At 44.2% G+C, this 21,394-nt stretch overlaps 1 protein-coding gene across 1 annotated transcript in view; it reads left to right on the plus strand.

Annotated features, from left to right (window-relative positions):
• The window catches only part of CAMSAP2 (calmodulin regulated spectrin associated protein family member 2), a 99,872-nt gene that overhangs the window by 74,338 nt on the left and 4,140 nt on the right, over positions 1-21,394 (plus strand). Inside the window, exons 5-15 of the mRNA XM_007456134.1 lie at positions 412-553; positions 852-991; positions 5,755-5,848; positions 7,861-7,945; positions 10,806-10,888; positions 11,152-11,221; positions 11,542-13,696; positions 16,632-16,768; positions 17,200-17,420; positions 19,536-19,608; positions 20,354-20,469. Coding sequence (XP_007456196.1) covers positions 412-553; positions 852-991; positions 5,755-5,848; positions 7,861-7,945; positions 10,806-10,888; positions 11,152-11,221; positions 11,542-13,696; positions 16,632-16,768; positions 17,200-17,420; positions 19,536-19,608; positions 20,354-20,469 — 3,316 coding nt within the window. The remainder of the gene's footprint in view (positions 1-411; positions 554-851; positions 992-5,754; positions 5,849-7,860; positions 7,946-10,805; positions 10,889-11,151; positions 11,222-11,541; positions 13,697-16,631; positions 16,769-17,199; positions 17,421-19,535; positions 19,609-20,353; positions 20,470-21,394) is intronic.

The raw sequence follows: 21,394 nt of genomic DNA on the forward strand, positions 1-21,394 counted from the left end.
TCCATGTAAGAACGTGTGGTCTAAGTGAAGTCTAACCTTAAAGTGAATGAATTTCATCATCTGCAAAAGAGCAGAACTGATGTTTTGGATAACAAATGTTCAGAATCCATTTTGTGATGCTTTTACATGTAAATTCCTAGGCTAAGTGAATTTCACATAAATGAGCGCTGCAATGTTACGTTAAGTACTTGGCTTCAGAACCAAAGTGCCGTTGGTGAAGTGAGGTCTAGTGGTAATGTTTAGAAAAGAAGGATGTTGGTGAGTAGTTCTCATGTCTCTTGACTTATATTTTATTACTGATACACTGGAATCTACAATACTGTCTTTTTCCTGTATGTTGCTTAGTACTTACTCATTTTCACCTCTTTTTTTTTTTTTTTTTTTTTTTTTTTTTTTTTTAGGTTTATGTAGGCTCGTTACAGGAAAGAGCAGACATTGCTTAAGCAACTGCCTTGCATTCCGTTGGTAGAAAATTTGTTGAAAGACGGCTCCGATGGCTGTGCGTTAGCTGCCCTTATTCATTTTTACTGTCCTGGTGTCGTCAGATTAGAAGGTAAGTGTTCCACTGAAATGTCTCTAAACTGCGAATAGATGGTAAGAAATATTTAAGACAGTAAATTTAATAAGTAACGGCGGCTTCTTTTAAGAAGAACATTTATGTATCATTCTAGGAGGTAGCTGAGCAAAGGAGTGCTTGGTCTCTAAGCCTCTGTGTAGCAGATCACTGCCGTTACATGTGTGGGTCAGACAGACTCTATGTAGCTGCGTATCTGTATTAAGGTAATGATTACAAAATGAATATGAAATGTACGTTATCAGAATTAACCCTGTGGCTCTTTTCCTGTTTGAAGATATTTGCTTGAAAGAAACCATGTCTTTGGCTGATAGCCTCTATAATCTGCAGCTGATTCAAGAATTTTGCCAAGAATATTTGAACCAGTGTTGCCATTTCGCCCTGGAAGACATGCTGTATGCCGCTTCCTCCATAAAGGTATTTCAACCACCCTCTTCCCCTTTGTTTGTTCAAGTTTGCTGAAAAAACATATAGCCAGGTACATAAACAGGATAGCTGCTTTAAGCTTACAAAATTAACTGTAATTTCAGGCAAAAGAACTCTTGAAAAAGTCGTTTTTGTTTGATTTTTCTGCTGATTTTATTTCATTTCTTATTTTTTAAAAACGTACACTGTTAGCTACAGGTTTCTTTTGTAGTACAAAGCTAAACTTAATGTCACAGTACAGAATTAAACCGTTGTTCTGATGTTGTTAGCAAAATAGAGGATAAGCCAGTAAGCGTTTCTGGGTCCTGGAGGGCTGCTGCCGCTTGTGGGGAGCATGCAGGAGGTGTGGCTGCTCGGGACACTCAGCAGGACAGTGGACTCTGTCTGGGAAGAAGGGGCCCTCAGGTCCCAGAACTCGAGGCAAAGCCTTGGGAAAGGAAGGAGGAAGGAAATAGTACAGTCATCTGGAAATGAACCTTTTAGGAGGTCATCGCATTTGTTAGCCATACACTTGTCCCTTGCTCCAGGACGTCACACAACCTCTTAGCTTCGGGGCCGTTGCTTAGTGCCTTTCTTTCAAGAAATGTTTACTGAGCGCCTCATAGTGTTCTAGGTGGTTGGGATAAATCAGCAGACAACACAAAGACCCCGCCCCGTCCTTTTAGGGCGTTCTTTCTAGTGGTGAAGACAGACGCGTGTCTCAGGCGGGATGGCTTCTGAGCTGCAGGTTCCAGAACTTCATGGTGGGAACACGCTGCCCTTGTTGTTACCGGCAGCTGCAGCTGCAGAAATCCTTCACGGCTCTCGTACACCTGCCTGGAGTTAACACTTCTGTTTCAAGGCTTTAGGAATAAGTGATCTTACAGTCGATTTGTTTGAAGTCTGAGAGGAACACCTCTATGTCAGTCCTAATTGTACTTGCGATGCCCGCCTTCATAGAAGCTGCTAAAGGACCCCTCCCAGCGCAATGCTAGTGCCTTGTGATGCTTTGAATTCTTGTTCTCTGGTCTCTCTCTCTTTTTCCTGTACCCGTTTCTCCTTTACCGCAAGGCAGATTGACGGAGCCAGGGGTAATGGTGTTTCCAGAATAAGCCACTGCCCCTGTTGACCAGAATAGCGCTCACCCCGCACTGTCCAGCACATCACAAGAAAAACCTTGACTGATTTTGAATGTTTAATTACACTTTGCCGTTTTTACCAAAATGGAAGTTAGGAGATATTTTCATATTTATCTCAGTAACTTTTTCTGGCGCTTCCTATTAAAAAATTTAAATACTTTTACTGAGATCTCAAAGAAAAAAAATGACCTCATTAAATACATTGAGTTGTAAGGTTACATTTGCTTAAGTTGTATACCTTGGACTTCCAATAAATAACGTATATCCCTGATGTTTAGATCAACTTAGTCTGGGCATGATCCAGATACAAAGACATTTTCTGCAATCAGGCACTTTAAAAATAGATACTTAGCTGCAGAGTAGACTTTGGTCACTTTCTGTGTTCTCTGCTAAATTATCAGAACCACAGTTTTGACCTCAAATGAGTATTTTGAGGCTCTAAGCCCGCAGGAGGTTGCTCGGTCCATGGTGCTGGCCGCCTTGTCCTCTGTTAACTTGAGTAACAACTGTTTGTGGGGGGATAGGGAGTGAGCCCTCTTTTCCCCTCTTGGTGGACTTGTAAACTGGTGTGCTCTTTTTAGAGGGCAGATGGGCATTCTCTAACCACATTTCAAGTGCACAGAAGGACGTATAAGGATTGTTCGTGGTGGTGAAGAGTTGGCAGCAGTTCACCTTGGGAGGGCCACACTTGGAACGTCTTGGAAAGTAGCTGCTTGAAGGAGGCAGGCGTATCTTACTGATGCGGAAAGCTCGCTAGGAGTTACTAAGGGAAGCGTGCGGGAAGCACACATTATATACGGCATGATGCAGTTTACATATATTTTAAAAATCCTTTTTCTGTTGGTATGCACATCTACACACATACAGAGGCGTGGGAAAAGGTCTGTAGAGAGAGAAACACAGAACTGTTAACAGCGGTTTCTTCTGAGTGCAGTATTAGGATTTGAGGGAGAGGAGTTAAAAGTATCCTTTTACTTTTTATTCTATGTTCTGTATATTTGTATTCTTTGATACCATTTACAGTGTTTAAGAACGTTAATGTATAGCTGCATGACTGTCTTAACTGAAAGAAGGAAAGAAGAGCTCTTAAATGAAACTAATCTGGTACCATTCCAGGAATATGGCGACAGATTTATTGCTGTTTAATCATCGTAAATTCAGAAAGAAATTCTCTTCATAAACTAGTTGCTGGGGAAATTATTTCTTACTATGCTGACATCTAGTGGCCAAACACAGTACAGTTATGTTATTAGGACAGTTATCTTCCCAAGGTGCTTAAAATAAATTTTTTCCAGCTTTATTGAGATACAATTGACATATAACATCGTATAAGTTTAAGGTGTACAGCGTGTTGATTTGATTCACTTACATACGGCAGAATGTTTATCCCCATAGCATCAGTCAGCACCCTCATCATGTCACATAATTACCATTTTTGTTGTGAACATTTAAGATCTCCCCTTTCAGCAATTTTCATGTATATAATGCAGTTATCATTAACTACAGTTATTTGATCCCCAGAACGTATTCATTTTATAATTGGGAGTTTGCACCCTTGACCAGTGTTCCCGCATTTCCCCTACCCCGGTCCCTGGGAACCACCACTCTGTTCTCTGTTTCTGCGGGTCTGGCTTTTTCAGATTCCACGTACAAGTGATGCCATACAGTGTCTGTGTTTCTCCGTCCGACTTATTTCACTTCACACGGTGCCCTCAAGATCCGTCTGTGTCGTTGCAAATGGCAGACTTCCCTTGTTTCTCGTGGCTGCACATACACCACATCTTCATTCATCTGCTGGTGGACACTCGGGTCGTTTCCATGTCTTGGCTGCAGTGAACATGGAAGTGCAGATATCTCTTCAAGAGATCTGTTTTCATTTTCTTTGCTTATGTACCCAGATAGGATTGCGGGATCATATGGTGGTTCTATTTTTAATCTTTTGAGGAATCTGCATACCGCTTTCCATAGTGGCTGCACCATTTTACATCCCCACCAACAATGCACAAGGGTTCCCTTTTCTCCACACCCTCATCAGCGCTTGTTATCGCTTATCTTTTTGACGATGGCCATTCTGACAGGTGTGAGGTGTGAGGTGGTACTCCTTGTGGTTTTGATTTGCGTTTCCCTGATGATTAGTGATGCTGAGCTCCAGGGTCCTTAAGATGGTAATTAATTTCCTATCAACAGACAATTATGGGGTACTTAAACAGTGTTTTTCCAAAAGATATACATAGCTTTCAGTGAACTGTACTAGTAGAGCTGGAACCTAGCACCAGTGCTTTAAATATAATTTTATACTTTGGTTTTAGAAAGTATACTATGAGATAAGTATAGAGAAAAACTATAAATCACAATCATCTTACTACCCAGAGATATTCCGTATCAACATTTCGACGCTTTGCCAGTGACTGGCCTTTCTTCTAATGTGTTTATTCATTCATTTATATGTTCATTCAATAAATATTTATTGGACATCTGTTATGTAGCAGGCACTGTCTTAAACACTGAAGATGTAGTGGTGAGCACAGCTTTGTCCTTTTGACCATATACTCTGATGGGTAAGATGAGGAACCCTGGAGAATATGGTATTAGATGAAGCTGGAGAAACTGAAAAGGGACCCAGTCAGGTACCCGCTTGTAAACTGTAGTCAGTCTCCCAAGGGCAAGGGCAAGCGGGGGAAGGGGTGTTGCATTTTGAAAAGTTTGGCTTCATAAGCCGAAGAAGAAATGACTGTGTGCTAACCAAGAGGCGGAAACAGTTGGAGTGAGGGTAGTTACGATGCAGGTGGAGAGAAGTGGGTGGATTCCAGGGCTGTTGAGGCGCAGAACCTGCAGGCCTCGGCGGTGAATCGGGTACGAGGGGAGAAAGAGGCCGGTGTCGCGGTGACTCCCAGGTTTGCTTTGTGCACTGGGAAGGTGGCTGCCATTCGGGGAAATAAGGATGGGACCTGATCAGACTTGTGGGGAAGACGACCGGCACGGTGAGAGAAATACAGAGTGCACGTGCAAGTGCAGTCGTGCCTTTGGGGGCCGTTCGATAGCTGGTGGGTGTGGGCGGCGGTTTTCAGACATCAGGGGTATCGAATGCTGCTGAGGGCTTGGGGGCAATGAAGACGAAAAAAATCTTTTTCATTTAGTGACACAGACATTGGTGACCTGAGCAAATGCTGGCTTAGAGCGAGGGCGCCTGAGTGCCAGACTGGAGTGGATTAGGGAGAGGAGGGCTGAGAGCAGGTTGTTGGGAGAGGCCGGTGGTACAGAAGTCCGAAGCGATGAGCAGGCCGGGTGGACACAAGCCGGAGAGGGTGAAGGGTCGCGTGCCGGTTTCGGCCGCGTTCGGTGGCAGGGGTTTGAGCACGTGTAAAAGCCAAGCGGGAAGGACTTAGCTGAGGAGAATAATAAACGTATAGGAGAAAGAAAATATAACTGAGAATGGAAAGCTTCTGAGAAGGTAGCCCACAGCACAGCCTTAGGGATTATAAGCTTTAGCATTTCTTTAAAAAAAAAAAAAAAAATCACAGGTTTTGATGGGTGAATGCTGTTTCGAGCTGTGTTTTAATAGGTAACTCTCTGTCATTGCTTTCTGGTCGGGCGTTACGTGCTTTCTCTCCTAACAACTTCTTGCCTCTCGCACAGAGTAACTACCTGGTGTTCATGGCGGAGCTCTTCTGGTGGTTTGAGGTCGTGAAGCCCTCCTTCGTCCAGCCCCGCGATGCTCGTCCGCAAGGAGGTGATCAGTGTTCCCGTAAACAAGCAGCATGGAGCGTTCAGATAGCCTCACCTGGTTCTTCTTTTACAGGGAAGCCTGTTGCTGTTTCCTAGTCTAGCCTTGATAAATTCTCTCTCAACGTTTAAAGCCACTGAATTCTCCGTGACAGACACGGTGTAGGGGAGGAAAAGGGGGTGGCGAGAATAGCCCTGCGTCCCACGGCTTATGCCGTGGGACTTTTAGCTGTAACTGTTTCCCCACTTTCCTCTCTTTGCACCTCTTACCCCCATCCCTAGCTTTCTGTTCCCTGTTAGAGTCTGAGTTTTTAACACTGTTGCCCAGAAGCCACTCAAATTATGGCTTGGCTTTAATCTGTAATTTGAACTTGCCCTTAAACCATAAAGGGGCTTGTTATATTTATTTTTAACCCTAGTAGGTTTTGTGATTGTTAACAGTACCACGATCTGTTGATTGCTCATAATAAGGACACTGGTCAGAAATAAAGGGGTAAGTTACCGTGAAGATCTCTGGAAATGAAGAACAAAAACAATCTTGCTGTATTTCCTCTAAAGCAGAACAAATTTTCCATCGGCTCCCATTGTAAGACCAGAGTTTCATGTCTGTAGGGGAAAATCAGTTCCACGCGCTAAAAGTGTGGGCCCACTAGAGAACTTGCCCCCGGAGTAACTCTGGGTTCTTCCTGCTGCCAGTGGCCTGCCCAGCACCGAGTGGGATTACCGTGCCTCCCAGCTAGCGAGCTGCTTTCCTTGGTGCCACATTTTTGCATTTTCCTTTATTTCTCCCCATCCCCACCCCTTCCCTCAAAAAATACCAAAGAAGAGAAGGAGATCCAGAAGGAGGGAAAACTGTGTACTCAGGCGGCAGTGGGTGAGGGACGTGGGAGGGCGATACCGCTCTGGTGAGTAGCATGAGCTGCCTTCAGTCAGCTGGCCCGCTGCGTCCCAGGCCAAACTCTGTAAAACATGCAGGAAACGAGTGTTGCTTGTGCCTCCGAGCTGCTTGGGGCAGAGCTGTCATGTAACGAGGCAGACCCAGAGAGCGGCTGAGGCCCTTCCTGAAGGCCACTGCGTAAAGCCAGGTGTCTTCAGTAGTTACCACAAACGATACTGTACAGCTTCTCACCGTTAACATGGCATTTTCATGTACGTTGCTTCGTGTGATCTCATCTGTGAAGCCCACTATTCAAAATATTCAACAGCTGTTATATTAGGTCTCCAAAGCAAAAAATAAATGAGCGTTATTTACAAAAATGTCAACTATACCAGTGGTTTTAATTGCTAACCAATGAAATTCTGTCTCTAATTGATTACCAAAACACCAACTATTTCATAGACGTAAAAGTGACCACGTGTAACTGAAGTTCTGTGAAAGCTTTTAGCAAAATTAGACACTCGTTTATTTTTGTTTTAAATATGTGTATTTATCTTATATTAAGCCTTTTTTTCCTCCCAATTAGCCTTAATCAAGTGGATTTCTTTTAAATTCATTTACTTATTTTTAGCTGCGTTGGGTCTTTGTTGCTGCGCGCGGGCTTTCTCTAGTTGTGGCGAGCGGGGGCTACTCTTTGTTGCGGTGCGTGGGCTTCTCATTGCGGTGGCTTCTCTTGCTTCAGAGCACAGGCTCTAGGGCGCGTGGGCTTCAGTAGTTGTGGCACGTGGGCTCAGTAGTTGTGGTGCACGGGCTTAGTTGCTCCTTGGTGTGTGGGATCTTCCCAGACCAGGGCTGAAACCTGTGCCCCCTGCATTGGCAGGCGGATTCTTAACCGTTGTGCCACCAGGGAAGCCCCAATCAAGTGGATTTTTTTAAGCCAGAACACTTCCAAGAACAGTTTAAAGAAAATTTGTCCTTTTGAAAATTATTTAAGGAGAAAATGGAATATGCTAAGATTTCTCTATAAGTAACAAGGAAAATTGCGGTTAAACTTAAACATTTATTTGTGGCTCATAATTCTTGAAGCAGTGTTGGAAACATGCTAACTATGTAATTCTGAGGGTTTTTTTCCTTTCCCGTAGCTGAACCTGTGGACGATCTGCCCTCAGTTCCTGTCTTAACTGCTGCCCAGAGAAACGCCTTGGACAGCTCTGACTTCACCCCAAGGTAGAGTCCAGAACATCGATTCCATTCACTCAGGAAATCAAAATTTTATTACGTTAGAGGTTTTAAAGTTTCAGTTGGACTTTGAACTAAGTAAGTTTCAATTAACTTACCCTATTAAAGCCTGTTTTAACATCGCCGTAATTGAAATTTACACTGAAGTGAATGTTTCATAAATAGGCTTTTATGAATCACACTGAAAGGTGGGGGAATATTATCCGAAGGTCCAAATAATCAGCCTAAAACTAAACTTTTGCTGCATAACTTGTTTATAATTGAGATTATATGATGCTTAAATGATAGGTAACTCTTAGGCCAGGGGGAAATTTTTTAATTTTCCATTTTTTAATAATTTTTTAATCTTTGAGGCAGTTTTCCCTACTGTGTTGTTTGCTGGTTACTGTAGCTATTCATAGAGCACAGTGGAATATTTATTGTACTGTTGAATCTTTATCTAATGCTTCAGTTCTTAGTATCAGGAACTGAATTGGAAGCAAAGTAAACATTTAATAGCAGGATAATCCTGACTTCTGACCCAAGTCTGTGATAGAGACATTAATTTGTTTAAAAATGTCTTTCAGCAGATCCTATAAGCACTTTTAATGCGTATTTACTAGAACCTAAAATGTGTATTGACTTTGGGCTCCCTAACTTACCTGATTTTTATTTTAAGTTTAAAACGGATGTATTTTGGGATTTTTATTTATTTATTTATTTTTTAGAAATTCAAGCAGATCTGTTAAAAATACATTTTAAAAATTATGAGTAAGAAATTGAATTGAATCTTTCTGCATGAAATATGAACTTGTACTGAAGTTGTCACTCCCTCCTCACGTCTAAGAAGTTTCTCTCTCCACTGTGTGCTAATGAGCATGGACAGAACCCCTACAGTACTGTTAGTGCCTTTGTAGGGCTCCTTAGCGCTGTGAACTTCTCATCTCCCTAAGTATTTCCTTCAGATCAAGAAGGCATTTTCCTTCCCTTACCCTCTGATTTACTCCTATAAATTTTCTTACTTCCACGAAGTTTTCTATTTTGTAACCACCCCTGAGATTTGCCACAAAGAGATTAGGTTAGAATGTGGCTGATCTAGGAGCGTCTCTGTTTTATCCCGTCGGAAACTTCTTTGTACACGCCACTTACTCAGTGCTTTCCTGGGTTGGTTAGACAGTGGCATTTCCTTCCCTGAAAATTTAGAAAACACTCAGTATTTTGGGTCGTAACTCTTGTACTGTTAAATCTTTAAAACCTCTGAAACTTTCCAGTTAAAGACTAGGTTATTCCATGATTATTATTTCTAGGAACTTGAGTGGACGATCTTCCACCTTTCTGACACTGGGAAATGTCTTAAGATCCTCTGGAAGACTCACCTCTTCTCTGTCTCTCAGATATCTGAGTGGCTCCCCTTTTCCTTTCTCCCAGCAGAAGAACTTCCTATAACCAGATGGATGTCTGAATCCTTTTCCTTGAAGAGTCACTGTGTAATCCTTTCATTTCTATGAGTTTCCATATGGTCCCTTTGTAGTTCTCCCATTGTAGAACTTTTGGGGAAGGATTCAAGGATTTCTGCTCTTCCTGAGAATAATGCAGCCACATCTACAAATGTTATCGCACCTGAATGGTGACCTTATGAGGAAAAAAAGCCAAAGGAAAAAGACAGCAAAGCAAGACATTTGTAGCAGCTACTGCACACGCTTGGCTACTAACCTGTACGGGAATCACCCCACATCAGAATCCTCTGTGCAGGCATGAAGTAAGGCAACTGTAGGAAGGTACAACAGTTTAGCCATTACCTGGGGAGGAAGAAAAGAGTGAACCTGTTTTAATAACTGAACTTGCATCTCTTCAGGATTGCACTCCTGTTGTAGATGTAGGAAGGGTAGAGGTTGTGGAAAGGCTACTGGAGCGGGGATGAGAGAGACGGACGAGACAGGGAGCAGCGTGGGGTCCTCTCCCCGGGTTTCCCAGGAAACGACCGGGGACGTGAGTGAGAGGAAACTGATGTGCAGGGCAGGGGCGGGGGCTGTGGGAGCTAAGCGACAGCGAAGGTACACCCGTGCTCCGGGCGTTGTTGCTTCTGGAAAGCTCGTGAATTAAGCTTTCATTAAATGATAAGAATGCAGCATCGTGGTTTACCTTTGTATCCTTTAGCTGCTTGTTCATCTTCGCGGTTTGCATTAGCCGAGAGGTAGCGTGGTCGCAGAGAGCTGCAGAGGTCACTGCGTCCTGCTCCCAGCTTAGTCTCAGCCCACTGGGGTCGGGATGCTTAGTTTCGCCTGCTACAAGGTAGGCCGTGGTGGACTGAAAACGTAGAAAAAGAAAAACTAAATTGTGGCCAAATGTCATCAGAAACTGAGAAGTAGACTGTGTGATCCGCTGCATTAACTGGAACAGGGTGGAGTTAAATCAGAAAAAAATGTTAAGTGTTAAAGACGTGCAGACTGCCCGCGAGCAGGAGGTGCCAGGCTCTTTCACAAGGATTCATCGTTCCTGTACTTTTAGAGATTGAGATTCGACCAGCATACTGCAAGTTGACGACTTTACTTTCTTTAATTCTCAGTCTTTCTGTTTGTAAAATGAAAATAATGTGCCGTATCTTATCTCACAAGGACGTTGAGCTGTACATGAAAGTAGTGTTTCAAGCTCTTGGGCTAAAAGACATAAAATACATAGAGATACATATAATCACCGCCATTCTTTGGTTTAAACACTATATTATGTTTCCTTATATTTTTTTTTTTTCACTTAGGTTGGAGAGTCGGAAGTGACAGTGTTGTTTCCGACTTCAGCTGTTGTATCTAAAATTTATATGCAAGAGTTAGACACTTTATGACATTTGATTGACGTGTATTTTACGTTGCAGTGGGGAAGGAGCTGCGCTTACACACTCGCGTCCTCATTTGCCTTCTAGACACTCACGTCCCCAAGCTCATCCTTCAGCCTCAGGTAATGTATTTGAAAAAGCCTAGGAAAATGCCATTTAAGCGGTTAACTAGAAAATGATTGAGAATACATGTAAATAAAAGTATCCAGTTCTTTTTTCTAAAAAGTGTTACATATGACACACTAAAAGGGCTCTGTTTCTCTATGCTTGCTTTTAACAAAATGATCTTTATTTCTCCACTTACCTTATGTGAAATCTGTTAAATTGTTGTAAGTTAAATTTTTTTTACGTGACTTCAATGACTTTTACTTTTATGCATTTGAAGGAGGAATAAGAAGGTCTTCATCTATGTCCTATGTTGACGGCTTCATAGGGACATGGCCCAAGGAGAAAAGGTACACAGAGACTTATTTTTAGTGTACTCAACGTTCTCAAGAACTGCTCATCCCCCGCCCCCACCCCCTTGTTAGCCAGATTGCAATTTAATTAGTACCTGCATTTGAAAAGGGCAACGTGGGCCGATGATAGAGTGACCAAAGGGGCCAAGTGTGACGGGTGGCCCGACAGCCTTACCCTCGCCTTGAGGACAACGTGATTATGAGAAATGGGAAAGAAAGGGGGCATAATTTCAAATAACTGTTGTTGTTCAGTGATATCAGATTGTTTCCTTTCTGGGATTATTTAAAGATTTTCTCTTTAATTTTTTTTTTCTTAGATCATCAGTGCATGGCGTTTCATTTGATATTTCCTTTGATAAAGAAAGTAGTATACAGAGATCCACTCCAAGCCAAGGAATCACTCGTTCTATTAGTAATGAAGGACTTACTCTGAACAACAGTCGTGTATCCAAGAACATGAGGAAAAATCTGTCCTTCAAGCCAGTAAATGGGGAGGAGGGAGCCAGAAGCATTGAACAAGGACTTCACGTGGGCTCTCACGGCCGCCTGACGGCCTACGTGCCCCTGGACACAAACGAAGTAGGTTCTAAGCAGAGCATGGCTCACAGGCTTCCGAACGGAGCTCTGCAGAGCAGAGTGCTGCTCGATGAGTTCGGCAGTCAGGTCGGGACCCCCAGCATCGAAGAAGCATTACAGATAATCCACGACACCGAGAAGCCCGCCCACACCCCTCGGCCGGACCAGCTTGCGAACGGCTTCTTTCTCCACAGCCAGGAGATGGGCGTCCTGAACTCCAGCGTCCCGCGCAGCCAGTCCAGTCCCGAGAGCATCGCGGACACGAAAGGCGCCTCGAGCCCCGTCACTGACAACACGGAGGTGGACACGGGGATCCACGTCCCTTCAGACGACATTCCGGAAACTATGGATGAAGACTCTTCCCTGAGAGACTACACCGTGAGTCTGGACTCCGACGTGGACGACACGTCCAAATTCCTCCAGGACTACAACCCCAGAGAGGCCTTGAGTCCCTGTCCCAGCACCGTCAGCACCAAGTCCCAGCCCGGGAGCAGCGCCTCCTCCAGTTCCGGCGTGAGGATGACCAGCTTTGCCGAACAGAAATTCAGGAAGCTGAATCCCACCGACGGAAAAAGCAGCGGCAGCAGTTCTCAGAAGACCACGCCGGAGGGCTCGGAGCTCAACATCCCTCACGTGGTGGCCTGGGCGCAGACCCCAGAGGACACGGGCCTTCCGCACGGCCGGGACACCACGCAGCTGCTGGCCTCCGAGGTGGTGCATCTCAGGATGAAGCTGGAGGAGAAACGGCGGGCCATCGAGGCCCAAAAGAAGAGGATGGAGGCCGCGTTCACCAGGCAGAGGCAGAAGGTGGGGCGGACGGCCTTTCTCACCGTGGTGAAAAGGAAAGGGGACGGCCCCTCCCCGCCCCGGGAGGAGGCGGCTGGCGCGGAAGACGGGAAAGCGTACGCGGAGCGGCTGCCTGAGAAGGAGCCGCAGACGGCGAACGGGCCGAGGAGCGGGTCCCCGGCGGACCCCAAGGAGGGCGCGGAGAGCCCCGTGGGCAGGTGGCCGCCGTCCCCGAGCGCGCCCAGCGACCCCGAGGGGCCGTGGAGCCCGGCCGGCCCCGCGGAGGAGCCGCCGCAGGACGGCGAGCTGCTGGAGCACACGCGCTCCATCGAGAGGCTCAACGCCTCCCTGCTCGTCCTGCAGCGGGAGATGCAGCGCCTGGCGCTGCAGCAGGAGCTGCTGATGCACATGCGCGAGCAGCAGGCCTGGGTCATCTCCCCGCCCCCGCCCTCTCCGCACCGGCCGGCCCGCGCAGGGAAGCCCCACCGGCCGCCGGCCGAAGCCCCCCGCCCTGCCCACGCGTCTCCGCAGCCCGCTGCCAGGAAGAGCGCCTCCTTCTCCGTCAAAACTCAGAGAACTCCCAGGCCAAACGAATTGAAACTCACGCCCTTGCACCGAACGCTGACGCCTCCTCGCTCTGTGGACAGCCTCCCTCGGCTCAGGAGGTTCTCTCCGAGTCAGGTCCCCATTCAGACCAGGTCCTTCGTGTGCTTGGGGGGCGGCGGAGAGCCGGAAGCGAAGGAGTCCGGACGCGAGGAGGGGGAGGAGGAGGGGGAGGGGCCCACGGGCCCTCGGGAGCAGCACGGGCGCATCCTGGAGGGCGAGGAGGCGCGGGCCCCGCCCCCTGCGGCTCCCGAGGGCCTGGCGCGGCCCGCCACAGAGGCCGCGAGGCCCACCCGGGGCGAGGACTGCGTGAGTCAGCCTGCAGAGCCTCCTTGCAGACCTGCCTTCCCACCTGCTGCTCCTAAAAGTGCTAATCTGATCGAAGTCTCCCTCTCAGATTTGAAAGCCCCTGAAAAGGCTGATGTATCTGTTGAAAAATATGACGGAGAAAGTGATAAAGAGCAAGTTGATGATGAGCAGAAAGTATGCTGTGGATTCTTCTTTAAGGTAAAGCCAGCCCGCGTGGCCCTAGGCCTCTTCGCTGGTGGGTGTTTTCAGTTGGCGCGCTTGCTTCTTTAGCAGCCGCCCTTCTCGTTACAGGTCTGCCATTAATCCTAAAATGTATTCTGGCCCGCCCCTTGTGGACTGCAGTTCTGTTCGGGCACATTGGTTTCTAGAACAGTCCTCCTTTCATCACATCGTGGTGCATGTTTAGACGTGCTGTTTTTGTCCCTCTGACTCCCTCTCACTTTTCACCAAAGCCTTTTGAAAACCAGGTGATTCACACTCTTCCAAAAGATGGTCAGTGGCCACTCTGTAAAAAGCTCATAACTTGGCATTGCATGTAAGTCTGTTTTAGTTTATTTTCTTAATACTGACCGTCTTCCCTTGTATGTATTGTTTTTTAAAAAATCTTTTGAAAACTGACCAGACAGAGTCTTACAAGGTGAAACATTTAAAAGTATATAATTGGAGCAGTTGTCATTGAAATAGCTTCTCTAGAAGCATTGGCGAAGGTGTAGCATATGACCCCTAATCTCAGGATTGGTGTTGGGTATGACATGTGTTTAAACAATACTACAGCCAACTAACACAAATACTGAACAGTATCACCTCGTGATGGTAAGATCTTGGAATTTATCATAGGTATTAGAACCAGAAAAGCCCTAATGTTATTTTAAAATGTTTCTCCTGTCATCCCTTTTTTCATCTTTATGTTTTTCCAAATTCCCTATAGGGAATAATATACATATATATATATATATATATATTTTTTTTTTTTTTTTTTTCGGTTGCGGGCCTCTCACTGTTGTGGCCTCTCCCGTTGCGGAGCACAGGCTCCGGACGCGCAGGCTCAGCGGCCATGGCTCACGGGCCCAGCCGCTCCGCGGCATGTGGGATCTTCCCGGACCGGGCCACGAACCCGTGTCCCCTGCATCGGCAGGTGGACTCTCAACCACTGTGCCACCAGGGAAGCTCTATATGGTTTTTTATAATCAGAAACATGTATATATGTGCTACTCGTGTTTCTTTTTTTAGTTAAGGGGCTAAAGTAAATAGTTTGTGATCCTGAATAGCTCCACAATTGGGAATATAGATAGAAAGACAGCACTCAGTGGCAACAGTTTATAGTTTCGGGCTTTAAATGAAGCGTACAGCAGTCCTATTGGGGTCAAAACCCGCGAGTACTGTGAAGTGGTTACAATCGTTAGTTTTACTTAGGATCATTAAATTTTGGAACCTGGTAGCTTACTTTTAAGTTGGTCATTGAGAGATGGCCCTCTCGGCCCTTTTTAATGTTTAGAAATTTGAATGGGGGTTGTGTTTTGTCTCTTAACCGTGTAGAACTTTTTTTTTTTTTTTAAATAGGCTGCTACTGTAGACAGTAATAGTTGTGTTTAATTTTAGAGACCTTGCCACCTCTGCACCTCTGCAGAGAAAGGAGAACAGAGGGGCATCCTTGGGTGTAAAACGTACAGTCCCTCGCTACACTCGTTTCCTCACTTCAGTTTTCGCTGCCCAGTACTCCCCCCTTGGGCCGTGGTCATAGCTCATTCACGGGGCTCCCTGCCTCTGTCATGGTCCCATTCGTCACACTGCCACTTGGCAGCATAAATCGACGGAGTCTCTTAGAGTTGCCTGTTGGATAAACTTAAACCCCTCAGCATGTATTCAGGGGCCTTTCACAGACTGATCCAAGCCTGTTGGTCCACCCTCTCCCCCCATAACTCTGTTTGGGATGTTTTGTAAGACTAACTTCAGGCCTCATCTGTTTGCTGCAGCCTTTCATGATTCCTTGGGTAGATGTGAATATGTTCTCCTCTGTGTCTCTTGTATCCTAAACATCCTCATAGTAATGCTGCTGACCCAGAATTTCCAACTACCTTGTGATTTGCTTCTGTTACGATTTCTCTTAGACTGTGAACTCCTAGAGACACTGCATCTCCTTATCCCCAGAGCATAGTAAAGTGCCTGGCAAATTGCAGTGTGTGTAGTGTGTTTGACACAGACGTGTGAATGTTTGGACTGACTGTTTGAATGGTATCTTCTGACTTTCTGCATTCAGAGTTCATCTCTCTCTGGGTTTCTGTGCAAAGCACCTTGTTTGTACCTCTTCCCCGTGGGATCTAGAAGCTCCTTAACCTGAGGTGCCCTATCTTTTTCATATTTTAGTACCTGTAACGTCTGACACTATGTTGTGAATGTATTAGACACGCATGCCTAATTGTTGAATTAATAAGCAAGGCATCGTTACGGCAGGGAACCACTTCTGTAGCTGGTTACTTTCCTGACTTCTGAGCTCCCTGAGCGTTCAGGTAGAAGCTGGGGCAGGCTCAGGACACCTACAGGTCATGGACTAGCTCTGGGGTTAGGAGTATAAGTATGCTCGTCTTCTCTTCAAAGGAAAAACCTGTGGTATAGTTCAGAACCCAGCAAGCAAACTGTCAGGACCTCAACTTTTTAAAAAAAAATCATGCAGCAATAGCTTCATTTATGTGATACAGCTTTGGGTAGCTAATTTTTTTGACGCTTTTACTTGAGTTTTCTATATTAAGCATGTATTTAAATACAATTTAAATGCAGTTTTAAAAATCCTCGGGAAACTCTCCACTCTATCAGTTATTTATCAGGGCCCAAAAAAACTTTGTCTTTTTTTTTTCCCCCTTTTTAATGTTGTTCTTTGCTAACTTCCTAAGTTTTGAAAACATGTAATCAAAGAAGTTTGTGTCCTTTGTTACTTGGTAAAAGTATTACCACTTTAATTCATTTCTTCCCTCATAATTTTGGAACGTGTCCATCTATGGTGCGGTTGGAGTGAGCTTCACTAGACAGTTTGGATTTTCAGTTATTAAGAGTGACCCCTCCATGTGGCCACAAGCATTGAACATGAGGATATTGGTGCCTCAGATGTTTCCTCTTTCTCAATGACATTCACTCTTAGGATGATCAAAAAGCAGAAAATGATATGGCGATGAAACGGGCAGCTTTGTTGGAGAAACGATTAAGAAGGGAGAAAGAGACCCAGCTGCGGAAGCAACAGCTGGAAGCTGAGATGGAGCACAAGAAAGAGGAGACCAGGTGGGGGCCGCTGCCTGGGGTCCGTGGGAGGTGGTGTCCCCCTCACTCTCGTTAACGGTGTTTAGGGACCTTTGCAGAATATAGAGACAACGCTGATTTGGGGTGCTTTTTAGAAGTTATTTTCCCAGAGTGTTACTTGATTGCATATTTTTATCCTGAGTTTGAGACATCTTAAAGTTCTCCAGAAACATTAATTGAAAGTAATTTCCCTGGGTTTTACACGCACGTGCACACACATACACACACACACACACACACACACACACATTTTTTAAGTAGTTACTTATTAATGGTATATTTAAGTGACCTAAATTATCTCAAGTACATTTTAAATGAACCAGTTTCCCAGGGGCTGAACCATTCTTCCTTCTCACGTAAGCGCATACCTGACAAGTGTTGTGCACAAAGAAGTGTACCCGCTTGTTTCCTAGGCGTAAAACCGAGGAAGAACGTCAGAAGAAGGAAGATGAGCGAGCCCGCCGGGAGTTCATCCGGCAGGAGTACCTGAGGCGCAAGCAGCTGAAGCTCATGGAAGACATGGACACGGTCATCAAGCCTCGGCCTCAGGGAGCAAAGCAGAAAAAGCAGCGGCCGAAGTCTATCCACAGAGACCACATTGAATCCCCCAAAACACCCATAAAAGGTCCTCCAGGTAACACGTGCGTTGTGAGAAGTCTGTTCATAGCCACAGCAGCCCGGGCAGTCACGCTGGCTGGGGGTGCTCGGGGCTGAACTGCACACTCCCTGTGTGCAGAACCAGAACGAGCAGAGGATGCTTCCGGTGACTTGAGTGTATTATGTGCGCATGCATGTGGCCAACAGAGCAAACGCAGGGGCTGACCATCCAGCTTAAACACTAACCTGGCAGGGAGCTCGCCCTCAGACGTCAGCTCCCTGGATCATTAACTGCCCTTTCTGTACTGGTAAATTTAAGGATAAGCGTTGTGTGCCTGGAATGTGTACAGAACATGTCAGTATAACCAGGAATATAAGATCAGGAGTTCATGAGTCCCTCCTTTAAGATACAAATGGTCAAAAATCCAAATTTATAATTTCTGGAGTTGAGATAATTTTTTTTTTCTAAATTCAACATGCATACTCTTATTTTTTTTACTGTTCACTTTATTAAAACTAAATGCCATGGAAAATTTTAGAGAATTCCTAGAGTAATTCTAAAACTGAAGGAAAATAACATAAAACATTGACTGTTTAAAGAGACCTCTAATGCTCACAGACATAGAAAACAAACTTATGGTTACCAAAGGGGAAAAGGGGCGGGGTGGGTGAGATAAATTAGGAGTTTGGGATTAACAGGTACACACTACTATATATAAAATAGAGAACCAACAAGGACCTACTGTACAGCACAGGGAACTATATTCAGTATCTTGTAATAGACTTATAATGGAAAAGAATCTGAAAAAGAATGTGTATATATATATATATATATATATATATATATATATATATATATATGTATATATATATATTATATATATATACAGTATCTTGTAATAGACTTATAATGGAAAAGAATCTGAAAAAGAATGTGTATATATATATATATATATATATATATATATATATATGTATATATGTATATATATATATTATATATAACTGAATCACTTTGCTATACACCAGAAACTAACACAACATTGTAAAGTAACTATACTTCAATTCAAAGAATAAAGAGAACTCTACCTTTTCTAGTCAGTGAAAATTTTTGATACCCAGTATTGGCTGAAATTAATAAATTAATTTTCTACCTGGTAATTAGATACTCCTAAATATATTCTATTCTTCTTGTTAATTTCTTTGTTAACTTTTCTTAGTGTTCACTTTTTTCTTATAAACACTGTATTATATCTCATATTACCACGTTGTTTCTGGAATAAATCCTAACAGCAATTCATTTTGTCATTATTTCTTTTTTTTTTTCTTCCAGCTTTATTGAGATATAGTTAGCATACAGCACTGTATAAGTTTAAGATGTACAGTATAATGATCTGACTTACATACATCATGAAATGATGACCACAGTAAATTTACTGAATATCCATCATCTCATCTCGTATAGATACAACATTAAAGGAAAAGAAAAACATACTTGTTCCTTGTGATGAGAACTCCTAGGATTTACTCTTAGCAGTTTTCGTGTCATATATCACACAGCAGTGTTAGATAAATTATAAACTGTAATCGTCTTGCTGTACATCACATCCCCAGCACTGTTTGTCTTATAAGTGGAAGTGGTACCTTTCTGCCACCTTCTTCCAGTTCCCCCTCCCTCCCCCCACCTCTGGTAACCACAAATCTGATCTCTTTATCTATGAGTTGGTTTGTTTGTTGAAGTATAATTGACCTACAACACTGTGTTAGTTCCTGTTACACAACATAGTGATTCATTTGATGTTTCCATAACTAGGGTTAGTCTAGTTACCACCTGTTTCCATAACTAGGGTTAGTCTAGTTACCACCTGTCACTGTACGAAGATATTACACAGTTATTGACTATGCTCCCCACCCTGTACATTTCATCCCCGTGACTCACTTATCTTCCAGCTGGAAGTTTGCGCCTCTGAATTCCTCACTTATTTCATTATTTCTCAAAAGTAGTTCCTTGCTAATTTTGAATAAATTGTGCGTGCACGCATGCAAGCATATTATGCATCTAAAAAGGAAAAGAAACTAATTTCCAGCTGTTCCTTTTGAATTTCTAATCTTGTTTTTTATTCAGGATCACAAATTTATCGTGTCTTTTCAGTCTCTAGCCTTTCTTTGGCGTCACTGAACACAGGCGACAGCGAGAGTGTGCATTCAGGCAGGAGGACCCCGAGGTAAGTTGCAGCATAAGCGTTTTCATAGAAAACGTTACTTTATATTTCCCAGTGAACGAACCGTAGTCACAAATGTTTATAAGTGTTGCTCACTAGGACAGTTCGGGTTTCTGTTAAATTTATATGTAAAGAGGTCTGTTCATCTTTCAGTTTTTTATCTTTCAGAATTGTAGAATTATGACACCAATAAGACATTAACCGTAATTGTACATCAGTCGTTGCCACTACGATTGTGATATAATCATGGTAAAAACAGAAAGTACCTCATCTGTATAGTGCCGGCCTCTAGTTTTCTTCCCCTTTAGAATAATTCCAAAGTAAGGAATTATTGCTCGTGACTTAGGAAAGATCTCTTGTACGCTGTCTCTTTCTTTCTCTAGGATATATGTACCTTAGAAGCTAAAAGTCAGTATTTCATTATTGTGTACTATAATACCCATATACAGAAAAGAGCGTTTCTAGTGACAGTCATCAGCTCTGAGCTCTGATCTTTGTATTACCACCCTACTGCGTTAATTGCCGATTGTCATGTGGCCAAACCATTCATTCTGTCATTCAGCAGACACTTACGGAGTGCCTGCTGAGTTCTCAGGACTTGGATGTATAGCTGTGAATGGGACGAAGTTATCACCGTCCTCTTGTTTCAAAGCCTCTGGGTCGAGTTTGTTTTGGTGCTCACGTATACCCTTCTGAACCCCAAATGTTTTTCTCTCTCTGAGGCATTAAAGTGTTATTTATTATTTAGATCAGAGTCTGTTGAAGGCTTCTTGTCTCCGAGCCGCTGTGGCAGTAGAAATGGCGAAAAGGACTGGGAGAACGCTTCCACCACCTCTTCTGTGGCTTCTGGAACAGAGTACACAGGTCAGTGCCTGTGCATTTTTTAGGGAAACAGTTTAACGTGGGGCTGAGACTAGCTGCAGGCTGTGCTAAGAAAGGTTCACTGACTTGCCTCTCGGTCTAAACACGGAAGACTGATCCGGCACAGTGAATGCAGGTGGTCACTTTCAGCTTAAGTCGGTTTCAGTGATATGGTTTGTCCCAGAAGAATTAAGGTAAGTTTCTAAAAGGTAGTAGGTACCACTTAACACCTCATTCCTGTACATCTCCCTTAAAAATGCAGGCCGTTTCTGTGTTGTAGTTTGGGTTTGAAGAAATTTTAGAGAGGGTCCCTCGGCAGTGCATCGGTCCTGAGTACTGGGAAGAGCTAGAGTCCACCGAGCCCCTCCTCTGACGCTGGGATTTCAGTATCTGGAACAGTGCGTCTTGAAAAAGTGTTGAGAGGCTCTAAAAGACATGGGAATGCGTTGGGTCTAGGACGGCACCCAGCCTTGCACATCCAGCTCATAGGGGGGTGGCTATTCCTGAATTTATTGAGAGTTGGGTGGTAGGCCTAAAAGAGTGGGGTAGTATCCCTAGCAGATTTGTGGAAGCAATAAATAAAAGGAGTGAGGTGAGTATTAGGGATCAGGTTCGTCCTTTGGGGTTGTGTATATGTATTAGTTGTTTTGATGTTATTTTAGTCAATCATTGTTGGATGGCGATTATACGATTATTAGTTAGTCGGTTTGGTGATGGGAATAGTATGGCAGGGAATATAATGATTAAGGTGGTAATGGGAATGCCCAGTATTATTGGGATTGTGAAAGGGGTAAATAGGCCCTCCTCCAGCCTCTGTGTGCAGAGGTGTTATTGAAGGAAAAGCTCATAGGATGGAAAGTGGGTAAGAACGAAAGAAAAGAAGCAGGAGAGGAAATGCGAGCGCCCTGGAGACGTAGGCGGGGGGGGG

Source organism: Lipotes vexillifer, unplaced genomic scaffold, assembly GCF_000442215.2.
Source record: "Lipotes vexillifer unplaced genomic scaffold, Lipotes_vexillifer_v1.1 scaffold1201, whole genome shotgun sequence".
Classification (NCBI taxonomy): Eukaryota; Metazoa; Chordata; class Mammalia; order Artiodactyla; family Lipotidae; genus Lipotes; species Lipotes vexillifer.